At 40.4% G+C, this 23,321-nt stretch overlaps 1 protein-coding gene across 3 annotated transcripts in view; it reads right to left on the bottom strand.

Annotated features, from left to right (window-relative positions):
- The window catches only part of ECT2L (epithelial cell transforming 2 like), an 81,808-nt gene that overhangs the window by 20,015 nt on the left and 38,472 nt on the right, over positions 1-23,321 (bottom strand). For 2 of the 3 annotated variants that reach the window (XM_065931260.1, XM_065931261.1), the window contains exons 7-12: positions 22,733-22,871; positions 20,819-20,987; positions 20,034-20,162; positions 14,261-14,353; positions 12,485-12,667; positions 10,959-11,062 (exon numbers count right to left, since the gene is read on the bottom strand). In XM_065931260.1, the coding sequence (XP_065787332.1) occupies positions 10,959-11,062; positions 12,485-12,667; positions 14,261-14,353; positions 20,034-20,162; positions 20,819-20,987; positions 22,733-22,871 (817 nt within the window). Of the gene's footprint in view, positions 1-3,327; positions 3,415-10,958; positions 11,063-12,484; positions 12,668-14,260; positions 14,354-20,033; positions 20,163-20,818; positions 20,988-22,732; positions 22,872-23,321 lie in introns of all 3 variants that reach the window. The other variant, XM_065931262.1, reaches the window with a different exon arrangement.

Consider the following 23,321-nt stretch of genomic DNA (forward strand, 5'->3'; position numbering starts at 1 on the left):
TAATATGCTGTCTAGGTTGGTCATAATGTTTCTTCCAAGGAGCAAGCGTCTTTTAATTTCATGGCTGCAGTCACCATGGGCAGTGATTTTGGAGCCCCCTAAAATAAAGTCTGTCACTGTTTCCATTGTTTCCCCATCTATTTGCCATGAAGTGATCTTTAAAATACTGGCGTTTTAATAATAATCGTTATAATTAATCCTTATAATATTTATAACGATTTTGATTTAAGGCTTCAGTTGTCAAACTTCCGCTGTTATCTTGACACTGTAATAGCAGCGCTGCCCAGCATAGCTCTTAGCGCGGGGCCATTGCTGTGAACCATTAGCCCCACCCCCACCCCACCCTGTTACCAGGCAACGGCTACGGAGAGACCGTTAGCGTTCCTGCTCAGTCATTGGTTGGTGCCACAGTGGCCCCTCCCACAACCAACCAACTGTCAATAAGCTACCGTTGGTGGGAGCATTCGGCCAACCGTCAGCCGGAGTGGTGGTCTTCTGGTGGAAAGTGAGGTAAGAGGTGGATCTCAGCTTTTTCCCTGGGCTCTTTAGCTCACCCAGCCTTGGGCCAGCAGGGGCCCTGTTCTGCAGGGCTCTGGAGCTCTTGCCAAGGCCGCCCACTGGCCGAGCCCCAGGCCTTGAGGCAGTGGTGAGCTTCTCCCCCATCCCCACCTCTGTGACCTAACGGCAGTGGCCATGTGCCTGGGACTTGGTCTCCAGAACCTGTCCCTGCCATTTGGGCGGCCTGAGGAGCCTGAGGTGCCTGGCTCCGTCCGTGATGCCGGTTGGGCAGGGTCTGGGGACCTGGCCCTGAGGGAGTCACCAGTTGAGATCGGCCTCCTCTCAGCCAAGACCAGAACTCGGAGGGTGAAAGGGTGCCTTGGGACCTGGCCCTTTCCTGTCAGAACAGAGGATAATGTTTGTTTGGTAGAAATTTATAGGAACATCATTACCTGACCATGACTTGACCTCAAGAACAAAGGCTCTGACACGGAGAGGTCTGCAAGGACTAACCACACTCCCCCTCACCTTGTCTAGAAAAGGGCTTTGCTGAGAGCTTTCAGGGAGTTTGGGGTTTTTAAGGCCTGAACCACCTGTCTCTTGCCTGGCCCTGCCATTAACTTTTCTCTGCTCGGAACTCATAACTTCGTATGTTTGGCCTCACTGTGTGTTGGGCATATGGAGTTGTGTTTGGGTAGCAAAACCATTGTGCAGTATTATCACCAACGGTCAGAGGAGATACTGTCGTATTTGTTTCCTTGTAAACCCTCTCTTTCTGGGTGGTTCCTGGGGATGGCGTGGGGCTGAGTGAGCCTGTGGCTGCCGAGGTCCACAGGGACACTGTCCACTGTAGGCGGACTGTAGGTACCATCCACTGCCGGGGTCCAGCCTCGGCAGGATCCAGGGGGTACCCTCAGGATCAACGGCGTCAGCAAGAGAGAGAGAGAAGACACGTGAGACCAGCCTTGATAGGGCCAAGTCTGCGAGGGAGAGAGAGAGAAAGAGGGGGAGAGAGAGAGAGAGAGTGACCAAATGGGGGGTGCAGCAGAGTCTGGCAGGGTCTGGCAGAGTCTGGCAGTGCTTTATTTTTTACCGTAGCTTTTATACCCTAAGTTAGTACATTTCTAGGGGAAAATAGTTTAACATTACATCAGCTTGTTCTTCACGAAACCAGGGTGTTTTCTGCATACTTCTTTGTTTATGAGGGTCTTGTACATTATCTTCTGGCCTTGGGGCCTATTAACATTTTATGCAGATCAGGTGAATGTAAATCTATTTTCTGTTTCTATGGTGACCTTAACTGAAAGGTAGCAGTCTCATAGGGCAACAGTACAGAGTAGAAGTATAACCTTGTTAACACAAAAGTTAATCCTTCTGCAGAAGTTGTCAGTTGAGTTTATCTAAGAAGTTTACCCCACACTGACTGCGACTTTGGTGAAGCAGCCTCTGCCTAGCACTCCTGGGTGACAATTAACAACCATCTCACTGTTACCACACTAGGGCTAAGCTCTTATTTTTCTAGACCTTTAACTATATTAACAATGGTTTCCGCTGCACAACCTTAGCACATTAAGAGTAAAAACACAGCAAGCAAAACGCAGCAAGCAAACGTCAACCCAATAACCACTTTTAGAATAATTTTTCTTGTGTTTTCTAATAGGACTCCTTCACCCCTCAAAAAGGCTCTATGTCTATTAGGGCCTTTATATGATCAGGTTCTTTATGCTGTTTTATGATTAGGGTATTATGAGCAGTCATGCATATTTGTACCAAGGGCATAAATGCATTTGCCAAACAAACTAAAATACCAGCAAAGGAATTGAAGTTAAAACACTCCTTTCACCCTGGATAATCTCATAAAATACCACCACCTGGGAAACTTATTGATTAAAGTTCTAAATTGATTCTTATTTGGGAAGAGATCGGGGAAGGCCTTCTGCCTGTGTCACAGAAATTAGGGAGTAGTCTATTGAAGCAAGCATCAGAAAGACAGATATCATCTTTAAGGTGAGCGCCGGGGGCAGCTTTTTGGAATCCCTGAAAACCTGATCCCGCTTGCCTGTCAGGATTTCTCCTCATGACCTTGTCATGGGTGGGATCTCGTGTGCCGGCTCCCGGCAATCCACTGTAGGCAGACGGGTCCCAGCTCTTGTGTGGTTGGGAAAGAGCCCAGGGCTGAGCGTCCTTCTGCAAGATTCAAACGTTTCTCTCTGCCTGTTGCTTGACCTTAAGGAAATCATTCAAGTTTTCTGACTTGCCTTCCTCTTCGACAAAATTCGGGTTCTAATGTCTGCCTTTCAGGATTCTGAGGTTGAAACATGATAGTAAAACTGGATGTGTGTTGTAGAAATGCTAGGTGGCACACATGCGCTGTCTGTTAACCAGCAGCACAGGACCAGGCCTCTGCCGGTCCACACGTCCTCCCCCCACTACCCTTTGAAAGACAGCCCTAAAGGTTATATTGATTATCCTCAACATTTGAAATCAGACCGTAGCTGATGATGAGTCGGTTAGAAACTGTGACTGATTGATTATACTCAATCAGCAGTTGATGGGTCGGTTAGAAACTGTGAACCTTCATGTCCACGGACCATTTTTTTTAAATGCCTTTCTAGCGTCCTATTAGAAAAGCATGGAGGAGCACAGAGATGATTGTTGTTGCCAAGATGTTTCAAGTCCATCCCCTTGGCTCAACTTCTTTTTAGATCAGGACTTACTCAAAAGAAAAAGCTACTGGTTGAATCCCCTCCAGTTATATTTGGGGTTTTTCCCCCCTCTAAGAGAAACTCTCAAGAAAAAAGAAAGAACAAACCAGAATAGTTGGCTTACCAGCTTAACCAGCAACTCAAAATTTGGATCATTTTTGCTGAGACTTGGTTTTGTGTCCTGAGGGTTATCTTCTATAACATCTCTTTCCTGAGGATTAAATGTAGACTTGATTATTTGGAGGCAGGCCCTGGAATATCTAAATGCCTAGTCAGTGCTAAGCCCACAGGAGGATTTCAGTAGCTCTGCCTTTGGCCCTAATCACAGTGTTCTCTAGACACATAAGTTAAGCACTCAACAAAATTAAATTTTATGTTTAAAAAAAAAATAACTTTTTGCTTCCTAGGAACTGTATTAAGAAACTCAATTCAGTGCAGTTGCCATTTTCCCTGGGAGGAGTTCCTCACACATGCCTGGGAAAGAGGTCTCTGCCTCAGTTCTGGCAGCAGTGAGCACGTAAGTTACCTTACTTTCAAGATGCTAGAAGAAATGTTCACAGTACTTTGTGAAATTCACCTCTTTTTTCACCTAATGAAAAAGTGTCATAAAGAAATTCACATGACATTTCTAGATCTGTTTCCACATTTAAATATGGCTTATTCTTTCCTCACTTTGCCTTGTTAATTTTTCTTGTGGCTTCCATATAAATTATCACATTAAAAAATAACCCCCCTTCTGCCTGCAGCATCCCAGGGTCCACCCGAGAAATGGAACAATGGTCCCACATTTGTGTTGAAAGCTAATGATGATGAATGGTCACTACTGCTGCCCTTAGGAGTCAAAGATAAAACTATCCATGGCAACCCCTTGATATGTAGAAGTAAAACCAGAAGAAAAATACCAATTTATAACCAAGACTCCTTTTGCTTTACTCTACTCAGACAAAGACACACTTTTATTTTGTACCTCCAGACATCCCTCATGGCTGCCTGAAGACCCCTGGGCCCAGAAGCACATGCAGCCAGCCAGTTTCTCCTGGGCCTGCAGTCCCCGCACCTGAGTCTGAGCACTTCATGGTTGCTCCACATAGTGTTTTCACCATGTCCTTTCTCTTCCCCATTTGGGGCTGACCCACACCAGTCTGGCATGTATTTATACTTGCGTGTGTGCTCAGTCAGGTCCAACTCTTTGTGACCCTGTGAACTTTAGCTTGCCAGGCTCCTCTTTCCATGGAATTTTCCAGACAAGCATACTACAGTGGGTCGTCATTTCCTACTCCAGTATTTATATTTATGCTGGGTGGGGGGGAATCTACTTTGAATTTTGACAAAATAATTCAAAATTTCCATGCGTGGAACATTGTCTTCTTTCAAAATATGTAATAATGCTGATCATTCATGTAGAGAAATGATAGCTTCAACCAGTCAGCAGTGACACTGCAGTTGTGTAGGTAGATGTGGTTGCAGGCATAAAATGAAAATGAAACTCAGCCTGCTTGACTGGAGGTTAAGAGAACCCAAGTCATACAGATTTGGATTGTGGATTCCACAGAGGACAGAGGCCCCCTTATCTGGGGTATCATCCCTTTGGACAGGCTCCCATGGGTGCTCAGTCACTGAAGCTCAGCAGTGGACTCCTAGACTACCCTGGCTATCTTAGAACCTGCTTACTCAGACTGGGCTTTGTTTAATCTCTGGCTCAGCAACAGCTTTTTAAGAATTTTTAAGCCACTGAACTACCAGGGAATTCCCAGCTACAGCTATTTCTTAAATGTAAATTTTTCTTTGTGGATAGCAAGTCAATTTGACATAGTAATTGTATTTGAAACTAAAAACAACACATTCTCTCATTTTATATTATCGAATTATTAGGATTTTTAGAGCCTGTTCTTAGGTTAAGATGCCATTTGCTATTCATTTTGAAACATGAACTCGAAGGAAGTAACGGAGCAGCAAACTTCGCACATTTTTAAGAAAACAATTATTTTGAGTCAATCGGCCTTTGCCTTGACTCTCTCCACGGCCTGTAAGGGAGACTTTGGATCACATATTTGGAATTTTCCTCTAGGATCTTAGTTATTGCTAACATCCTACTTATTGCTGGTGCTTCTCCCAGAAAACAATTGACTACCTGAATTAGGGTCCAGAAAGAATTGTGAGGCTTTCCAGGTGGCTCAGTAGTAAAAAAAATAAAAAAAAGAAAGAAAAGAAAGAAAAATCTACCTGCCAATGCAGGAACCACAGGAGATGTGGTCTGATCCCTGTGTCTGGAAGATCCCCTGGAGAGGGAAATGGCAACCCACTCCAGGATTCTTGCCTGAGAAATCCTATGGACAGAGGAACCTGGCAGGCTACTCCATGGGGTCGCAGAGTTGGACACGACTGAGCAGCTGAGCATGCATGCAGTAGTTGTAAAAATGATAGTGCTGAAGAACAACTATGATTCTGGCTGTGACCTATCACCATGGTTCTATAGCATCAGTGTAAACACTGCAGGCATATCAAGGCCAGGAGTTACTACTGTACTGACTGGGCAGCAAGATGATAGATAGATAGATGATAGATAGATAGATTTATAGAGTGAGCTGTCTACCTATGTATGTGTATATATGTATGTGTATTTGGTCCTGGATTTGGCAGACTAATCCTTTTATACAAACCCTTGTGGAAGAATCTATGAAACAGTTGTCTCAGAAAAAGGCATTACTTTCCACTCCCATGGCTGAGAGTTTGTGTGCTCTTCTGGATGAATATCTACACTTTTAAAAATAAACCCCAAGGTGTGGAGAAACTCACCTCCATTTTATCCAAATTCAGCCTCTATATTTAATCTGTGGTTTTCCTTCCTAGGGCCACCAACTTTATTTCATGGGCATCGTGCAAAGGCTCCCAAGTGTTAAATAACAGAAAACCAAATAAGAATCTAGCACCTATTTTTTTTTAAATTTTATTTTTAAAAAAGGAAAATATCAAAGATATTCCCAGGCATTAAGGAGTTTCAGATTTCTGTAGTTTTATTACAGGAAGGTGATGTAACAAGAGCAGGTCTATTGGTTCTGATTCTCTGGACAACCCTGATGAGTACATGGTCTGTGAGTTTCCTAAGAGATAGATTTAGGGGTCAGGTTACAAGGAAGCAGGGTTCTAACATCTAAAGGCTTTGATGTCCCCGGGAATGTGTTTATCAAGACTCCTGCTGGAGAGGATGCTTGTGGTTGGGGAGAATAAGCTGCTTCAGGGGGTGGGGGTTCTGCTAAGAGGCATGGCCTACTAAACCCAGAGGGCAGGAGCTGCAAAGCTGCAGGCCTTTCATTCTGCTGAGTGAGTCTAGGGCAGCTTGGCGGAGAGGACGCGGCCCCAGAGGGGCACCGTTTGCTTTCCCCTGCACTGTGCTGTCCTGAAAGCTAGGGCAACAAAGTCTTCCAGAATATCAGGTTAATAGGGCAACACACCATTTGCTACTAGGGGAACTTACAAGTCTATTTCTCCTAATAGTCTCCACGGTGACTTTGTGTTAGGGGTGGCATTCCCAGCCTTCAATCATCAAAGATATGTGCTTTTCCAATGGGCATGAAATGGCATTTTCATAGAAATCAGTTCTCTGAATGACAATGCAATTTTCAGTATTTCCTGAATCCATATTACTTCACTTAACCAAGAATGTACGTATTCTGAATATAGTACTGGCAAAAATTATTTTTGCTCGACTAAAGAACTAGCTTCAAACTCACTTTTTTTTCTTTTATGAATTTGAATCTCAACTAAAAGAAAAAAGAAAAAAAGAACCATTTTTAGTTTCAGCAAAAAAGTGTCCTGGGTTGCAAATGAAAAAAAAAAATCTCTTTAGGTTATGTTGGACAGAATACGCGTATTCAATTCTTCCCCCAAGAGTCAACTAGTGTTACTCTCATCAGCATGATGCCATGTAATCCACTAATCAAGTAGATTAAGTGTTACTAACATTATGAAACTACAAAGCACCCTTTTAAAAATAAAAATCCATGAAAATGAAGTTCTGACAAGAAATGACAAATTGAAAGCTTTCCAGGTTAGAATTATCATTACTGATTATGAATTTCTTAAGCACATTTCTCGAACTGTACAGTGAAGCAACAGCATAAAAATACCACAGTAATTTTACCTTTGTGAGTAAATTGTGTGTTGCCTTTGGGTCACTTTTTGTCAGAATGACATTTCTTTCAAAATGCTTGCTCTTTTTACTACATTTCTTCAGCAGAAAATATGACAAAAATTCCAGAGGGTTGTCCTGAAAGATTACCACCCCCCCCCCCAGAACAATTTTTATTTCAAATGCAGGTCAAGAGTGCAGCAGATATGAGAACACATTTTCTAGTAGCATTTTCAGCTTTCTGCCTAATTAATTTACAAGTCTAGAAAACAAAGTAACTGTTTGAGGTAGTAAATGGGGCTTTCTGGTTAATCTTGGTTCTCAGCTTATTGTTACAGTTCAGTGCGGATGCCAAGGTCTTATGGGAGGGTCTCAAGTCTTCAGAACCAAAGTGGCCCACACTGGCCTCTTAGCCAGAGGAGGAAAGGAGACAGGACAACTTTGGTGTGTTACAGGGGAAAGGAGAGCCTCCAAGCAGCAGAGTTCTTGGGGAAAACACCCTGGTGAGACTCCCAAATCTGGTTCCCTCTCAGGCTGTAGGTTTGAACACCATGAAAATTATATGATACAAAGTTATTTTTAAATAAGTTGGTGGCATAAATACCATGAACCAACGTCAAACATTGAATAATTCTTTGGTGTTTGAGAATAGTGCAGAGAATTTCAGGGCCTCAGGATTATCCCTGTGAACATCCCTGATAGTATTATCAGCAGAATTCTCCAGGGCCTTTATTGCTGGGCTGTGAGAGGGTTGGCTAGTGCACTGGAAAGTTGAGTCTTCAGAGAAGAAAATCATGGCTACCTGCACCTCCTCAGGATCCACACTGGGCCATGAGCCCAGGAGATGTTTGGTATTTACTCAGGAAGCCAAGCTGAAACCATGATAGATAAGGAGAAAGTGTCCAAAGGCAATGTTAAATCCCCCACAAAGTATAATTATTACAGTGGGAAGGAAGGATTTGAGAACTGTTTCCTGGAAAACTACAAGCCTTATACAGCATCAGGTATGTTAATAATACCCCATTCCTGTCCTGTTCTCAGCTTCCCCTGAACTGAGGGCTGCAACAATTATGCCTCCTTATGCATGGGGATTGGCTTCAGGACCTCTGCAGATACCAAAATTCTCAGATACTCAAGTCCCTTACGTAAAATGGTGTAGTACTTGCATACAACCTAGGACATTCTCCCAGAGACTTTGGTGTGTGTGCTCAGAGGTTAAAGCGTCTGCCTGCAATGTGGGAGACCCAGGTTCTATCCCTGGGTCGGGAAGATCCCCTGGAGAAGGAAATGGCAACCCACTCCAGTACTCTTGCCTGGAAAATTCCATGGACAGGGTAGTCTGGTGGGCTATAGTCTGTGGGATCGAAAAGAGTCGCACACAACTGGGCAACTTTCACTGTCACTTTGTGACACCATGGACTATAGCCCACCAGGCTCCTCCGTCCATGGAATTTTCTAGGCAAGAATACAGGAGCTTCAACATCACTCATTATCAGAGAAATGCAAATCAAAACCACAATGAGGTACCATTACACGCCAGTCAGGATGACTGCTATCCAAAAGTCTACAAGCAATAAATGCTGGAGAGGGTGTGGAGAAAAGGGAACCCTCTTACACTGTTGGTGGGAATGCAAACTAGTACAGCCACTGTGGAGAACAGTGTGGAGATTCCTTAAAAAACTGGAAATAGAACTGTCATATGACCCAGCAATCCCACTGCTGGGCATACACACCGAGGAAACCAGATCTGAAAGAGACACGTGCACCCCAATGTTCATCGCAGCACTCTTTATAATAGCCAGGACATGGAAGCAGCCTAGATGCCCATCAGCAGATGAATGGATAAAGAAGCTGTGGTACATATACACCATGGAATATTACTCTGCCATTAAAAAGAATTCATTTGAATCAGTTCTAATGAGATGGATGAAACTGGAGCCCATTATACAGAGTGAAGTAAGCCAGAAAGATAAAGACCAATACAGTATATTAACGCATATATATGGAATTTAGAAAGATGGTAATGATAACGCCATATGCAAAACAGAAAAAGAGACACAGATGTACAGAACAGACTTTTGGACTCTGTGGGAGAAGGCGAGGGTGGGATGTTTTGAGAGAACAGCATCGAAACATGTATATTATCTAGGGTGAAACAGATCACCAGCCCAGGTGGGATGCATGAGACAAGTGCTCGGGCCTGGTGCACTGGGAAGACCCAGAGGAATCAGATGGAGAGGGAGGTGGGAGGGGGGATTGGGGTGGGGAATACTTGTAAATCCATGGCTGATTCATGTCAATGTATGACAAAAACCACTACAATATTATAAAGTAATTAGCCTCCAACTAATAAAAATAAATGAAAAAAAAAAAAAAAATACAGGAGCTTGTTGTCGTTTCCTATTTTGGGAGATCTTCCTGACCCAGGAATCAAACCCAAGTCTCTTGCATCTCCTGCACTGGCAGGCTGATTCTTTACAACTGCACTACCTGGGAAACACCCCCATATACTTTACATATTTATTTATTTGGCTGTACCGGGTCTTATTTGCCACACATGGGATTTTCAGTCTTTAGTTGCAGCTCCCAGGATTTAGTTTCTTGACAAGGGGTTAAACCCAGGCCCGCTGCATTGAGTGTGCAGTCTTAGCCACTGGACCACTAGGGAAGTTCCTCCCATATACTTTAAATCGTCTCTCAATTACTTATAGTACGTAGTACAGTATAAACACTATGTAAATAGTTGTCAATGCATGGCTAAATTCAAGTTTCATCTTTTGAAACTTTTGGAATTAAAAAAAAATATGTATTTAATTGGTTATGCCAGGTCTTAGTTACAGCATGTGGGTTCTAGTTTCATGACCAGGGAATGAAGTTAGGTCCCCTGTATTGACAGCAAGAAGTCTTAGCCACTAGCTGAGTCCCTGGAATTTTTTTAATGAATATTTTCAACATGTGGTTGGGTGAATCTGAGGGTGCAGAACCCATGGTTGCAGAACCCAAGGATATATGAGTTGACTGTATTTTATTTTCCTAGAGCCTTTCTATGACATTAGGACAGAGTATGTTTTTACATTGCCTCCCCTCACTGTGTCCTGGTATGTGGACTGACTTTTTTGGAAGAGCATTCAAGATTTGCTTCTGATTTTTTTCAGGCTTTCCCCAAGTTTATCCCCAACCAAATTACTGCCTTGCTTGTTTCTGTTCTGTTGTTTTTTCTTTTCCTTCCTCTCTCATCTAGCCTTCCTTGCCTTTCATCTGTTCTAGCTGGTTTCACACTCTGTTTTTCTGCCATACTATTAAGTTGTTTTAACTGTTGAATAATGTTTATGTGAAATATAAGCCACTAAACATGTTTTTTTTTTTAAAGGAGTCACTTCTGACTGAAATTAATCACAAGATAGATCAGTGTACCATATGATTAATATCAAATAACTGAGAAGATTTTCCTATATGTCTATTTTGGTGTAATAATACATCTTGGGTTCAGACTCTTTCAGTGGCTGTTTTCATAAACTGATGCTATTTCTCTGAGGAATTGTGTTCTAAAGGATAAAGTGGTAAATGCACACTAAAATTTAAGTTTTGGGAGTTTTGTAGCTTATTTTATTCAAAGGAGCACTTACAGAATTTTCTTTTGAAAGCTCTATCAATCCATCTGCCAGAGCTTGTACGATTTCTTGGTTATTCAGAATGTTAGCCACACTCATGGTGTCAAATACAAATTGCCCTGTAAATATAAGTCCATATGCTTTGTAATTAAGAGATGTGATCAAGAAGAAAACTCAGTTCTTATAGTTGCTTGTTAGTGTATAAAAATGCAGACTAAGAATAAAAATTCTATTATGCCATGAAGATTATCTATCAAGGTAAAATAGAAAATGAGCAAAAGCATCTAAATGTGTAGCATATAAAAAGTACCCACCCTGACAAAGTTGACATTAAATGAAATATATAAATTGGACAGGGAAAGAACATGTAAAAATAAACCTTATAAAGTTTAGATTCTCAATTCTACCAAAAGCTCTTCCATATTCTGCATTATCTTTGTGCTCAATTCCATAAATATTTTAAGTGCATAGAGAATAACATACAAACATACATATATATTTTTAAAATATTTTGAGCAACTTGCATTGATTTGAAAAGCAACCTTTTTCCATTTGATTTTCATGCCTTATGACATACATGATCAGAAAACACTTCTACTGTTAATCTTTTCATTTATCTCTCTAGTCGTTAATACCTGTGAAAGAAGCAGGAGAAATAATTTCTCCTTGTTTTTAGCCTCATAACAATTTTTAAATATTAGCTGAACACCTACTAAATGTGGTAGAGTTAAAACCAAAAAGACAAATCCTTGCTTCATGCAAAGAGATATGGGCATACGTTGACAGATAAAATACCTGCATGCATATTTGTATGTTGCAGCTCTTGTGTAGACAGAGCAAGGCAGAGGAAGGGAAGAGAGAAGTAAGACAGATGTATAATGACTTGACTGGTACAGTGCTTCAGTGTGAAGAGTTAGGAAGGAAAATGAGTTGGCAGTTAAAGATGCAGGAAAAACCTACTTAAATACATTTTTTAAAAAGTACTTAATTTTGAAGAACTGACAGGTTTAGATGAAGATCTAAAGTTGAAACAGGACATTGTTTCCAAAAGTGTTTATTGTGATAATTGGATCGTGAGTAACAAGTATAAATGTGAAAACAAATAATGTCCAATAGGCCTCCCCATGAAGCCCATCACCAAATTAAATATTTTAGAAAGAAAATACATAGAATTCAATTATAGAACAGTTTAAGTAATGGGTGCTGTGGTCTAAGAGATGCTTCATTGGGATGCTGGTGCTTAACTTTGAGAGCAAATTGTAGAGGGAAAAGGACAGAGCTCTCTGGCTTAGCAAAGTGAATTTTGCCAAGGTAAACAATTGACTAACAGAATAAGATGGTAACATTTGAAACCAGGAACTAGCTTCAGTATTTTAAAGATGAATATATTTGTTCTTACTGGATATTCATGGTATCTGAAAGAAGCTATGAAAAACAAAGACAATAAACAGTTTTTTACTTCTGCATTCCTACATTTGTATTCACTCTGGATGTGACAAGCTTCATAATTACCCAGCAACAGAAGTAGCAACAGTTCTTACCTATCATCCTGCCACTGATGTTCTTCTGCAACTCCTTGAAGAGAGGACTTAATTGTTTCCTTACCAATTTCAAGGTGTCTTCCAGGAAGTCGGTGAAGCTGGACCATGTCTGCAGCTTTGATTCGCTGAAGTAGATGGAAGGGGGTGCCGTTTCCCACTGTCGTCCCAGCCAGTCACTAAGAACTGACATTATTTTCCCCATTTAGTATCACAGACTTAAGCTCAAATGAAAGAGTTCTTCTTGTTTATAGTATGGGGGAAAAAAACCCTTAATTGTATTTATATCAGGCTTATTACCCTTTCTCATTAGAAAACTAAGATAAACACCCATAGTCTGCTTTCAAAGCTAAAATTAGAAACTCAAAAAGAAGAAAATGAATAATTTCAAATGTCTATCTACTCTTTGATAGATAAGTTTGACATGTTACACTGTATTTGAAGTAAAATTAAATAGCTGCTGGATTTTTGCATCAAAAGCAGAATAGACTTCCAAATAAGAATACACTATTTTATGTTCACATTCTAAAAAGTAAAAATATAGGAAAACCGTACTTTGCCTGGTTTCCCTATCATGTCATCTGAAAGTCATCTCCATTGGAGCCAGCCCTGCATCTTATTTACATCATGTCCAACTGCTCTTTCTCTACAGATATCTCTACATGTACTGAAATGGGTGCTTAAGAAAGTTTCTTTCCTTGAAAATCAGTGACTGAATTATACAGGGCCAAGGGAAATTTGATTTTCTGTCCTAAATAGATAGTTTCATTCTTCTCTCCACATTTTTTGCTGATAAACGTGAAACTATTTGTAACATGTTCTTCTAGAATGAGAAGAAGAAGAGTGGGCAAAGGAGGAAGAAGAGACAGAGGAGGAGAAAAAGATGAAAATCCATTTTATAACTGCAGTGCTATCTGCACTACACTGCTATTTACACCCTGCTATCTCTGCGAGGCTGATTTCCTCCCTTCATGGGGCCAAATATGCTCTCATTGGGTGCTGCTGCTATGTAAACTAAAAGTAACAAGCAACTTCTGCTACAAAACTGTATTAGGTCAGCAAGCTTTTTGTTGTATCATCATGAATCTTCTCCCTTACAAGTCTCCCAATGATGCCAGCTTTCCTGTCTTGCAAGGCACTTAGCATCCAGGATTAGAGAAGTAATGCTTTATATAGTTTTACATCACGCCCATCCCTGTTTGACAGGGAGTGAAGGAGTTTTAAAGCGGAAAATGATTAACATTATTATAGCAAAGCAATTTGACTCTTGTTAGTCAGCCAATGTTACATTTTGATCCAATAGTTGCAGCTTTAGTATCTAAATGAAATTTTGCTTTCAAGTGTAATTTCTCTTTGTTCTTCCTCTCCCTTAAGGCTACTGCAGTGAAACTTGAGCCAGCCCCTTCACTAGCTCCTTAGAGCTCCAATTCATTTTTCCAAATGAAAGCACATTGATAATATTTTACAAAGAAAATTGTTCTCTGTACTTATCATTTCTCTAGATCAGCTACATCTTTGTTTAACTGTGAAAGCTGTATTTTCAACAGTTTTTGCAAATGATGGTTTGAAGCAGATATTTGTAATAATTCCTTTCTAAGCAAATGATTGAGTGATGAGAAATGAACTAGTTTGGGGGGGTGACAGCACTCCTTCAGAGTAGGAAGGAAAGGCAGTAATTGACATTGCCAGAACCAGTATTATGAGCTGTGTTTTGTCTTTGGTGATCCTGGAGTTGGTGGGTATCACTGGACACGGTGGTCAGCACCCATACACACTTACCATGTTGGTAAGAGCCAGTGGCAATCCCAGTGGGGGCAGTAAATAATGTGCCAGTCAGTTGAGACAGCTGAGAAAGAACTTCTATTCCTGCCTCTGCACAGTCAAAAATACTTTCATTAGTTCACTCACAGGTTTGCCATAACAGTTAAATACTACTTAGAAGCACTAATGAGCTGGCCAAGAAAGGTCACTTGTAGGCCTTGTCTTCAATTCAAATCCCTCATGGAATAGTCCATCAACACTTTACAGTTCATCCCTCAATGCTGAAGTCCAGACACTTCATTCAGGAGGATTGACAACAGGGTGGAGAAAGAGGGATGCAGTTTGACCTGGTGCTTATTTTCAAATTTGGAATTAGGCCAAAGACAGAAAAGTCTACACCGGTTCTCTAAAATAGTCTGACTCGAAGTCTCACTGCAAGAGGATAGTTTTAAAACTGTTAAACACACAGTGAAATACAATGGTCAAATTTTAGTGTTAATTTTACCCCTTCTTCTGTGACACAGCATATAGATCAAACTACTTCAAATGAAACTATAGGGTAATGTATTTTAATTCTTTGTGGTCCAGGAGTAAAGGATTACTCCAAGTTGTTTCAGTTGCTCGCAGCAAGATGGTTGTGGCTGAAAGATTGGGATATCTGTCACTTTTTTGTATCTAATGTTTCCAGTGACAAATAGATCAATGAAATTACAGCAAGTTCATAAGAGTACCTACACATTCATAGTCAATTGATTTCAACTAAGATGCAAATAAAATCCACTGGGAAAAGGATGGTCTTTACAAGGAATGGTATTGAAATAATTTGATAGCCACGTGTTTGGAAAAAAAAAGAATTTCAATTCATACCTAGCATTCTATTTTTTTTTTAAAAGCATAAATCAAATGGATCACAAACCCAAATGTCAAACTTAAAACTATAAATAATTTTGGAGAAATCATAGAAGTGATCTTTGGTTAGGTAGAGTTTTTAGATATGACATCAAAAGCATAATCTATAAAACATAAAGATTGATAAATTAGACTTTGTCAAAATTAAGAATTTCTTGTCTTCAAAAGAAACTATTCAGAGAAGGAAAAGATAAGTCATAGAGTGGAAGAAAATATTTGCAACAGAAAAATTTGTTTATTCCCAGAATATATAAAGATATCTCAGTAAAAAAGCCAAAAACCCTAATTTTTAAAATGAACAAAAGATTTGAATGGACACTTCACCAAGGAGGACAAATGGCAAATAAACACATGGAAAGAAGCTTAGCATCACTGATCATTAGAGAAAATGCAAATTAAAACCATGAAGAGATATCAGGACACACTTCAGTGGCTCAGATTAAGAAGACTGACCTTACCAAGTGTCGGAGTGTTGGGTAGCTGGAGTGGAAATCTAAAATGGCATAACCACTTTGGAAACAGTTTGGCTGGTTTTTGGGTTTTTTTTTTTAAGTTAAACATACACCTATCATATAAACCAGTGATTCCACTCATAGTCATTTATTTACCCAAGAGAAATGAAAGCATATGTTCACAGCAGCTTTGCTTATAAAAGCCTTAATCTGGAAAGAACTCAAATATCTATCAACAGGTGAATGGATAAACAAATTGTGGTATAACTATACAATATAATCATTCCCAGTAGTAAAAAGGAATGAACCATTGATACCAGCATGACATGGATGAATCTGAAATATCTGGAGTGAGGGAAGCCTGACCAAAAAAATGCACTGTATGATTCCATTTACAGAAAATTCTATAAAATGCAAACTAATATATTGTGAGATCAGTGGCTGCTGCTGGTTGGAGTGGAGAAGCAAAGTGAGAAATTGCAAGGTGGCAGGAAGAAACTTTCAGGGATGATGAATGTGTTCATTATCTTGACTGTTTTATGGTTTCACATGGTGTGTAGGCATATGTCAAAATTTATGAAATTACACACTTTAACTACTTCGTGTCAACTATACCTTAATAAAAGTGCTTACAATTTGTAATACCAAAAAAAAAAAGATGAGTTTTAGGTTTGTGACTTATTAGTAACTGGTGAATAATGAAATCTTAAGTGAGGAATCCTGGGAAAGGGGTGGGTTTGTGATGCAAGGCAATCAAGAATCTGTTTCAGGTGTGTGCACTTTGAGATGCCTATTAGCTATGCAAACTAAACACCCACATCAAGATGTCAAGTAAAAGCTAGATACGGGTTTACAGCTGAGAGATTTCAGAGATGGAGACATAAATTTGGGAGTCTTCAGTATCCAGATTGAACATAGAGTCATAGGAATAAATGAGACTCCCTAAGGGAAGAGTGTATAGTCATGGAAAATAAGTGAGACTGGGATCAAGCCCAGGACACATTTAAGGGCCTCACCAAAGAGAAGGAGCCAGCAAAGGAGACTGAGGGGAACAGACTGCTGAGGTAGGAGGAAAACAAGAAGTGGGTGGTATTAGGGAAACCAAGGGAAGAAAGAGAGTTTTGAGGAGACGTATTTATCCACCTCAAACGCCACTGAGAGGTCAGGGCAAGGTGTGGATGGAGAAGGGACTGCTGGATTTGGGAACATGGGAGTTGTTTATAGTCTTCCAAAAGTGGCTTTGGTAGACTGAGACCACTTGGAGGAGCTTGGGAGGCGGGCAAGTGAGAGGTCTGAGGAAGGTAGAAGCAGTCAGCTAGATCAGGGATCCCCAACCTCCCGGCTGTGGGCTGGTACCATCTGTCAGATCAGTGAAAGCATTAGATTAGAAACAAAGTGCACAATAAATGTAATATGCTCGAATCATCCCGAAACCCCCACTTCTGGTTCATGGAAAAACTGTTTTCCACAAAATCGGCCCCTGCCGCTGAAAAGGTTGGGGACCTCTGAGCTATACCAATAGTTCTCCAAGTGTGGCTCTGGGATCAGCAGCATCAGAATTGCCAAATTCTCAGCTCGCATGCCAGACCTGAATCTGAAACACTAGGGTGGGATCCAGCAAGGTGGATTGTGACAAGTCCTCTAGGTGACTCTAGGTCTTGTATTTGACTCTAGGTGAGTCAAATACATGTCAACAACTTGAGAACCATTGGTATAGTCAACTCACGTGAGGGAAAGTTTATGGTCTTTTTCAGGGTTGGGGGAGAGTGGAGGAGCTACTACAGGTGTTCTTGCTCTGATAGGATTAATCCAATAGGATTGAGGCTCTGGGAGCAGATTTGAGCATAGGAGTGATGTCTTGAGAAGGTGAAAGGTGGTGCAATCCGGTATCCAAGTGGAGTAGCTGATGTTTGATTCAAGCAGGGGTGCTGTTTTCACCGTAACAGAAGGGAAGACAGGATGAATGTAAGAGGTGGGATAGATGGTGGTTTTTGTGGTGGGAGGTATATTAAGGGGTTTCCTTAGGGAAGTAAATGGTGAAATCAACAAGTGAGAGAGACGGTTATTGAAAGATTGACTAAAGAGGAGACGGGATGACATAGTCATTAACGAGTGGGAAAATGAATTTACCAAGGAAATGTGGTAGGATTGCTTGTCAGAGCTCCAATCCCATTTGGTATTTATGGCATTAAAGTTGATCAGTAAGAACAGTTGTATTACTCTTTCCAACAGTCTTCAGCTGCTTCAGTACTGGCAGGCATAGATTATGCAGAAGATTGTGTTCTAATCGACATTGCTGCTGCTACTGCTAAGACACTTCAGTCATGTCCGACTCTGTGCAACCCCATAGACGGCAGCCCACCAGGCTCCCCAGTCCCTGGGATTCTCCAGGCAAGAACACTGGAGTGGGTTGCCATTTCCTTCTCCAATGCATGAAAGTGAAAAGTGAAGTCACTCAGTCATGTCCGACTCTTTGCGACCCCATGGACTGCAGCCTACCAGGCCCCTCCGTCCATGGGATTTTCCAGGCAAGAGCACTGGAGTGGGTTGCCATTTCCTTCTCCAGCCGGCATTGGGATTTAGCCAAATAAACTGGGGTTTGGCCAGCAGAAAAGAAGTTCAGGTTCTTTGCAAGAGAGATGATAATGACAAACCAGTAATGAGGTTTAATGAGGAAGGGACCAAGGTTGAAGGCATAGTGATGGAGAGTGAGTAAGTGGGAGTATGTGGATTGGAGATCCTCAGGCAAAGAACCGATAGAGTGGGAATATTTGAGGACATGATTTGGAAGTGGTACTCAGAGACAGATGCTTAAGATCAAGATTTCAGAGGTGGTACAGCTATAGGACTGACAGGCTCCAGAGTGATTCCTAAGGTGGTGGAAGATTTTTGACTGAGAAGCCAGGGCCTTCTGACTGAACCAGGGTCTCGATGGTTCACCTAGGAGAAATTATATTTGATAAGTCCAGGGATGACCTGGGGGCCCAGAATGGCAATGGGAAATCTGTTGTTTGAGTACCATTAAGTTTCACTTGAGACCATTTTTGTGTCACTAAATCTGTTCTTTTCTCCTTTTGCCCATATTCTCTTGGCCTTTCAATACGTTACTTTTTAACATCCTTTTTTCCCCCCCACTCCCATTAAAAAATTTGTTTTGCTCTCATTTTAAAAGTAATACTAGTTCACTACAGAAAATAGAGACAAAAAAAAAAAAGATCAAAGAAAAAGGAAAGTATAAAAGAAAGGAAAACTCACTAATATTATCCAACTATTGTCAGCATGATGGTATATATGCTTCCAAACCCTTCTTATACACACACCCCACCACCACCCTCCCTGTAACATACACAGATTTTAAACATTGGGGTCACACCTTCCACATTCTTTGTAACTTACCCTTTTCAAACTGATTTTAAAAGAAAATTTGAAATAACAGATCTAGAGATAGACAGTGTTAATAGTGCGCTATATTTCCTCCTAGAGTTGTCTATCCCTGTTTTCTACATAATTGAGATTATATACTTGTAGTAATTGTAAAAACTATCTTTTTACAATAATTTGTACTTCATTTTCTTTTAAACTCCTTGCTATACTTCCTTTGCCTAGGGGCATCCTGCCAGAGTCATGCTTTGTATGTATTGAATAGTCCAATGAAATCTAAGGATTAAGAACTAAATTTAAGTTCCCTAAGGAATGGGTAGCAAGAAACAGTTTGAGAAACTTTAATCCCACACTTCCTTTCCCATGTTCTGCTTAGCTAAAAAACAACAGCAAAGAAATAAACAAAAAACATAGCCCATGAATTCAAGAAAGCAAAGCTTTTATGTTAAATATGGCTGATACTAGACAGACACTTAAAATGATAAGTTACCACACTCATCTTTACAAGGCACTTCACCATTTTTTTTAATACTCCAACATTTGAGTATTTTATATGTATTTTGATATTCACAAGTCTGATAAGGTAAGATACTATTATCCTAAATTTCATATTAGGAAACAGAGGTCCACAAACTAGCCTAAGACCACACAGCTCAAGTCACATGAGTGGAATTGAAGTCCAGGTCCCTGGTCACCAAGTTCATGCCCTCTTCTTCCAGATTCTGAACCCAACAGGGAAAGTTTCCTCATACAGGCTGCTCATGGTCCCAGTGCTGGTCTGGCATTTTCACCTGCACTGTGGAGGCTGATTTTACTGTGTTTTCCAGAAGAAACAAATAATTTTTCTGGTTGGCTCTTACCACTAATGACTATTTCTTTAGGGACAGGTTACTCTGACCACTAACCTTGATGTCCTTTCCCCCTAAATATCTGAGTATGTGTAGTATAAGGAGAAAAAGTAAAAAAATAAATGTAACTTAGTTATTTGAATTGAGGAGATTTTATAAATCATCACAAAGTAGGTATGACCACTACCTCTCAAAACTGACCTGATGCTCCAAGTGGTACAAAGAGGTCCACGTGACCCCCTTCTTCTTCAGGGGCCACATAGCTTCCTAATTTTTCCCAGAAGTCTCTCACTTCAGGCATCAGTAAATTTTTAATACCAATTTTATAGCCTGAGGGGGAGGAAATAAAAATGTCACATTATTATAACAGAAGCTAAGAGCAGTTTGTGTTGTGAAAACATAGAGGTTCAAAAAGCCAACATCTGCTTGTAAGGCCAAGATCTGCAGGGCATCTCTGCTTCAATGATGGCCCCATGTTAGGACCACAGAAGGAACCACTGGATTCCGACATGATAACACTCTCCTCCCGTCCTGGATTTATCAGACACGGAGTGCTTAGGTTAAGGACATTGTGTCTCTGCTTCCGGGGGGGCAGCGGTGTGAGTTACCAGGCTCACGGCATGGTTGGTCAATGGCCAGTCAAGTCCTGGGACTTTGCAACCAAATTCCAAAGTGGAAATGTTTCCCATGATTGCCAATCAATAAATAAGTCCTCGAGAGCAGAAGTAAGGCTCCCAGGCATGGGAAACTTCACTGTACCTTTCACCTGCGGGGAATTGAATGTGATGATTCAGCTAGTCTGCATGTGTCTAACACCGATTTCTAAAAGGAGTCCTGGAGACTGCCTTCCTAAGCCCCAGTAAAGAAAGAAAAGAGTAAGAAGGAACTCCTCCTGCCTGATTGATTTGAGATGGGATAGCAACCTCCTTAAATTGTGGACAAACACTACCTCAGTGCAAATTTTTCTTCCCAATCCCCAGTCTTACCTTGGAGTAAGTTGATTTCTCTGCTGTCTCCGTCACTGAATATTCCCACACTTTGTGCCATCTGCCCATCCAGAGCTTTTTCTATGAGATAAAGTAGGGTCTCCAAGTTTAGGCCACTGTGTTCATACACCACAGAAATGATACCTGCCCTAACACTGTTCGCCACCATCTAGAAAACAAAACCAGACCAGTAAGAACCAAAGCCCATTACTTTAGAATGTGTTACTCACTCAGTCATGTCTGACTTTGCGGCTCCATGGACTGTAGCCCACAAGACTTCTCTGTCCATGGAATTCTCCAGGTAAGAATACTGGAGTGGGTTGCCATTTCCTTCTCCAGGGGATCTTCCCAACCCAGGGACTGAACCCAGGTTTCCTGCACTATAGGCAGATTCTTTACCATCTGAGCCACCAGGGAAGCCTGTTACTTTAGAATACTTTTTAATAAAAACAGTGACTATGTAATCTATGATTTTTGAAGACTATTGTTTTTCTTCTGAAATTATAGGAGGAAGATGATAAGTTTTCTCCATCACTAGTTTCTTTTTTAAATTATTTTGTTTTTTTCTAACAGGGGAAATTTTTGTAACTCCACCATCCACCACTCAAAGAAACACTAATGAATTATTTTCTTCCAGTTTTTTTATCTTTGTACACACCCATGCACAGTGACATATACACTAAAGTAACAAAATTATGTAATTTTGTAATGGACTTCTTAAATAGATTTTGTTTTCCTCTTAATTATAAATTTTTGAATGATCAATATTGGTAAATATTTATTTCGTAGTAAATAAATGCTAAAAACCACTGTTCTTTGAATTCAAGAACCAAATAAACTTTTCACTTTGATAAAGTTAATTCCTTAGCAGCAGTCAGGCTGTAAAGTCATTGAAGGCACTGATTTTTCCCAAAACCTCATGCCACTTTCTAGAGATCACAGTTCAACTGAATTGAGAACTACCACATGGTTTCATGGTTTTTACCTAAACCTCCATTACATTCATAGTCAGATGAGTAAGTCTGGCATAGTCTTACATAAAGAAGACAAACAGGATCATGGATTTATTCAATTCCACTTTATTCACTCTTACTCTGTCATCAGTCATCCTCTGTGCCCAGCATGATGTCTTTTTAAACATTAGAGAAACTATCTATGGCCCACCTGGAGATCAAACTCTGATCTTGCTTTCATATGGATCCATTAAGCTAGCCAGTTGTGAATGATCAAAGTCAATTCCTAGATGTTCAACAGTGAAGTGATTTCATACCTTGAAAGCAACCATTTTCTTACAAATAGAATTTTTTGCAAGAACTTTCTAAGTAAGCCAACAAATACATTCTACAAATGCCATCCCTTACATATATGCCTATGTGTGTATCATACTCATATGTATACATGCTTCCTATGTCTTCTTTGTGCTTCTTTTTTCTTATTCACATTAAAATGTAAAATATATAACTTCATTATAGAAAGCATATTTTCATTTAAAGTCACCTTCATTAAGTAGATCACAAAATAGATTTCTGACAGTTTTCTTTTTAGAGATGCTAGTTACAAGATATTATTAAATTCCTCAGTCATTCCAAAGAAATTTTAAAATAATTTGTATAACTTTACTCTTTTGTGGATTAGGGACAAAAATTGAATTCAACAAAAATTTATTGGACCCCTAAAAGCAAGGCAGTTGGGCCTTTAATGTAAAAAAAATAATTTTGATTTATGGTTATTTTTATTGCTTCTGATTTTTAAAACTGTTTGGGTCTGTACATTTCCACTTAGATCAGACAGCTTTCCTTTAAGGAGATGAATCATTTTCATACACATGGTGACCAAAAGATTGCCATACGTCTGTTCTAGGGAAGATTAAAAAAACCCAATTCAGAGAAGGGCTGGCCTCCTAACACACTGTACCTCATATGCAGGAATCCGAGATGATATTAATATGAAATGTGGCTGGAGAGCATTTGAAGAACTGCTGTCATTTTTATAAACTCCACGCCAATTTTTCTTTGATGATAAAGGGTAGGAATGGCATCCAGAAATGTTGCTTCTATGAGGATAAGGGGGGGGGAAAGTGAGGTTTTTATTTTCTCTCGTTTGATAAGTGAGCACCATTGTGTCCTCTGGGCATCAGTTCTCTGTACAAGGCAACCAGCTTCAGGACCTCGGTCTCCCTGTGGTTTTCACGGACGTCAGCAAAGGGGACTCCTGGGTGAGTGGGGCCAAAGCTGCCCGCCAGGTGTCTCCTCCTGTCTTCATGGGATGCTGGAATGTGTCCTTGGGACTTACTTTTGTAGGCACTAAAAACCAATGTACTGACATACTAAAGGGCTCAAAATAACATTCGAAAAGGAAGCAGCCAAGATATTTTACATTTCCTTAATCACCTGGGCCTCATGGTTGTTTCAAATAATGTCCATTATTTCTACAGTCGCCTCATCCCCACCACCATTCAGATGTATATACTTACTCCACTTAAAGAAGAAAATTCTAGTATGGC

Source organism: Muntiacus reevesi, chromosome 3 (assembly GCF_963930625.1).
Source record: "Muntiacus reevesi chromosome 3, mMunRee1.1, whole genome shotgun sequence".
In the NCBI taxonomy this organism is placed as follows: Eukaryota; Metazoa; Chordata; class Mammalia; order Artiodactyla; family Cervidae; genus Muntiacus; species Muntiacus reevesi.